The sequence below is a fragment of the Chaetura pelagica genome, unplaced genomic scaffold (assembly GCF_000747805.2).
Source record: "Chaetura pelagica isolate M959 unplaced genomic scaffold, ChaPel_1.0 scaffold8, whole genome shotgun sequence".
NCBI classification, from domain to species: Eukaryota; Metazoa; Chordata; class Aves; order Apodiformes; family Apodidae; genus Chaetura; species Chaetura pelagica.
Window position 1 is genome coordinate 2,580,061 of NW_009954544.1, and position 1,805 is coordinate 2,581,865.

Sequence of the window (1,805 nt, forward strand, 5' to 3'; positions counted from 1 at the left end):
ATGAAGTTCACTCCTGATATAACTATCAAGGTAGGCAGAACAAGCAATACCCACAAAAGGCAACCCCAGCAACACTGCTGAAAAACAGGAACTGTGGTAGCCAGTACTAGGAGAGAAGCTTCAAGTAGTACCAATTTCTGTGTTGAAATGAATGTTTTCAAGGTAATGTGGGTGTAAGCTGGTAAGCAACAGGACCCTTGCAGGAAAGCAAGGCTGCTTAGAAACACATCAGTGCAGAAATCAGCTACTATAAGCCCAAGTGTGTACAAGATTTTTTTTTTTCTTGTGGCCCTCCAAGCACCTACAGCAACCCAAAGCTCAACCTTCACCCTTAAAAACAGGCTGTGTAGGATAGTGAAGTATCCTTCCTGGAGATTGCTGTGAATACTGAACAAGCAAGATTAAGGTAAGTAAAAGGCTTTGAACAGCTTCACATGCAAGTTCTGGCTGTCTGCAGGCTCTCCCACATGAGATCGCTTAGGTCAGCCCTTGCTCCCAGCAGGAGCCTCTTGATAGTGATATCCTAACAAGGCAAGCAGGAACACGCCAGACACCCACACCACCAATTGTCAGGAGGCTGTCATCTTGTACATGAGGCATATGTACTTTGTAGTTTCACAGATTTGGGAACAGTATCGACTAACAACCACGACTTGCACAGTCCTCCAAAGACCACGGACTCATCTAATCCAGCTGCAAAGAAGCTGAGCATTGTGGCAAGGCACAAAAGCAGAAAATCCAATGCCCTTTTGATACCGATGGATGCGCTCCTGCTGGCATTATTATACTCAACCAGAAGGCCTACACTCTTTGCCCCAAAGCAAATTCATTTCCAGCAAATGGAAAGCATCTTAAAAAAGCCAACTCAGACCCTGTTCCAAAAAGGAGATCACTATGAGAAATACTAATTTTAACTGACTGGGGAATTCTCTGGTTCCGAAGCAAGATGAAGCCTGACACAGTGAACAGTCATTCTAAACTAGGTTTGCGTAGTGCAGAGGTGGTAGCTAGCTTGTTCAGACAAGCCTATTTTAAACAAGAGCTACAAGTCTTCTCAGACTTTTAGCAGCTTCATCTGCAACTCCCACTACCTCTGCTCCACGTTGCAGACCAGCCATACGATGCTTCAACTTGGGTGTTATAGGAAGCTGGGAGATTAGTAGCACATCCTGTCTGGTGGGTCTGTGCAGACTAGAAGTTTATTTACTGGATATACCACACATTCAAAAGAATAACCTAGGCAAGTATGTCAAAATACACAAATGTGTGTGCTGCTGGACGAGTGCTTGTGCACGAGTCAAGCAAAAACAAGTCAGCAGTTAAAACTGTACCAGCGAATAATTCAAGTGACTTCATCAGTCTGGGTAGCTCGAGTTAAAAAACGGATGCAAACTTTTAACGTGGGCAAACTAACGGAGGAATGAACCACCATGAAGCCTAACAACTGCCTGGTGGGTTCTACCCCATTTAAAAAAGAAGTACCCTAGCATTTTTTTTTTATTTATTTTTGAAAGCCAGACAACAACGGGCAGGCCAGTAGGTGAGTGGGAAGCCTTTCCTACCTTTCCAGCATTGTACCTTACACATGCTGGAGACATTGTACCTTCTCTCTGCAGACAAATATCCCCCCAAGCCCTGGTCACACACACTGGACCGCTCAACCTTCCCCCGACGCCGCTGCAGAAGCGCGTGGGCCACGACCCGCGTTCTCCCTCCCCCTTTCTTTGTTCACCGCCGGGGCTGCCGCTTCCAGCCCGGCCCGACGAAGGGCAACCCCGCCAGCAGCGGCAGCACACCCGGGGCGG

General features: G+C 47.0%; 1 protein-coding gene across 1 annotated transcript in view; it reads left to right on the forward strand.

The window, feature by feature from the left end:
* LOC104395319 (cystatin-like) overlaps positions 1-1,805 on the forward strand; it is a 45,525-nt gene continuing 43,720 nt past the window's right edge. The window contains exon 1 of the mRNA XM_010005008.1: positions 1-30. Within this exon, the coding sequence (XP_010003310.1) occupies positions 1-30 (30 nt within the window). The remainder of the gene's footprint in view (positions 31-1,805) is intronic.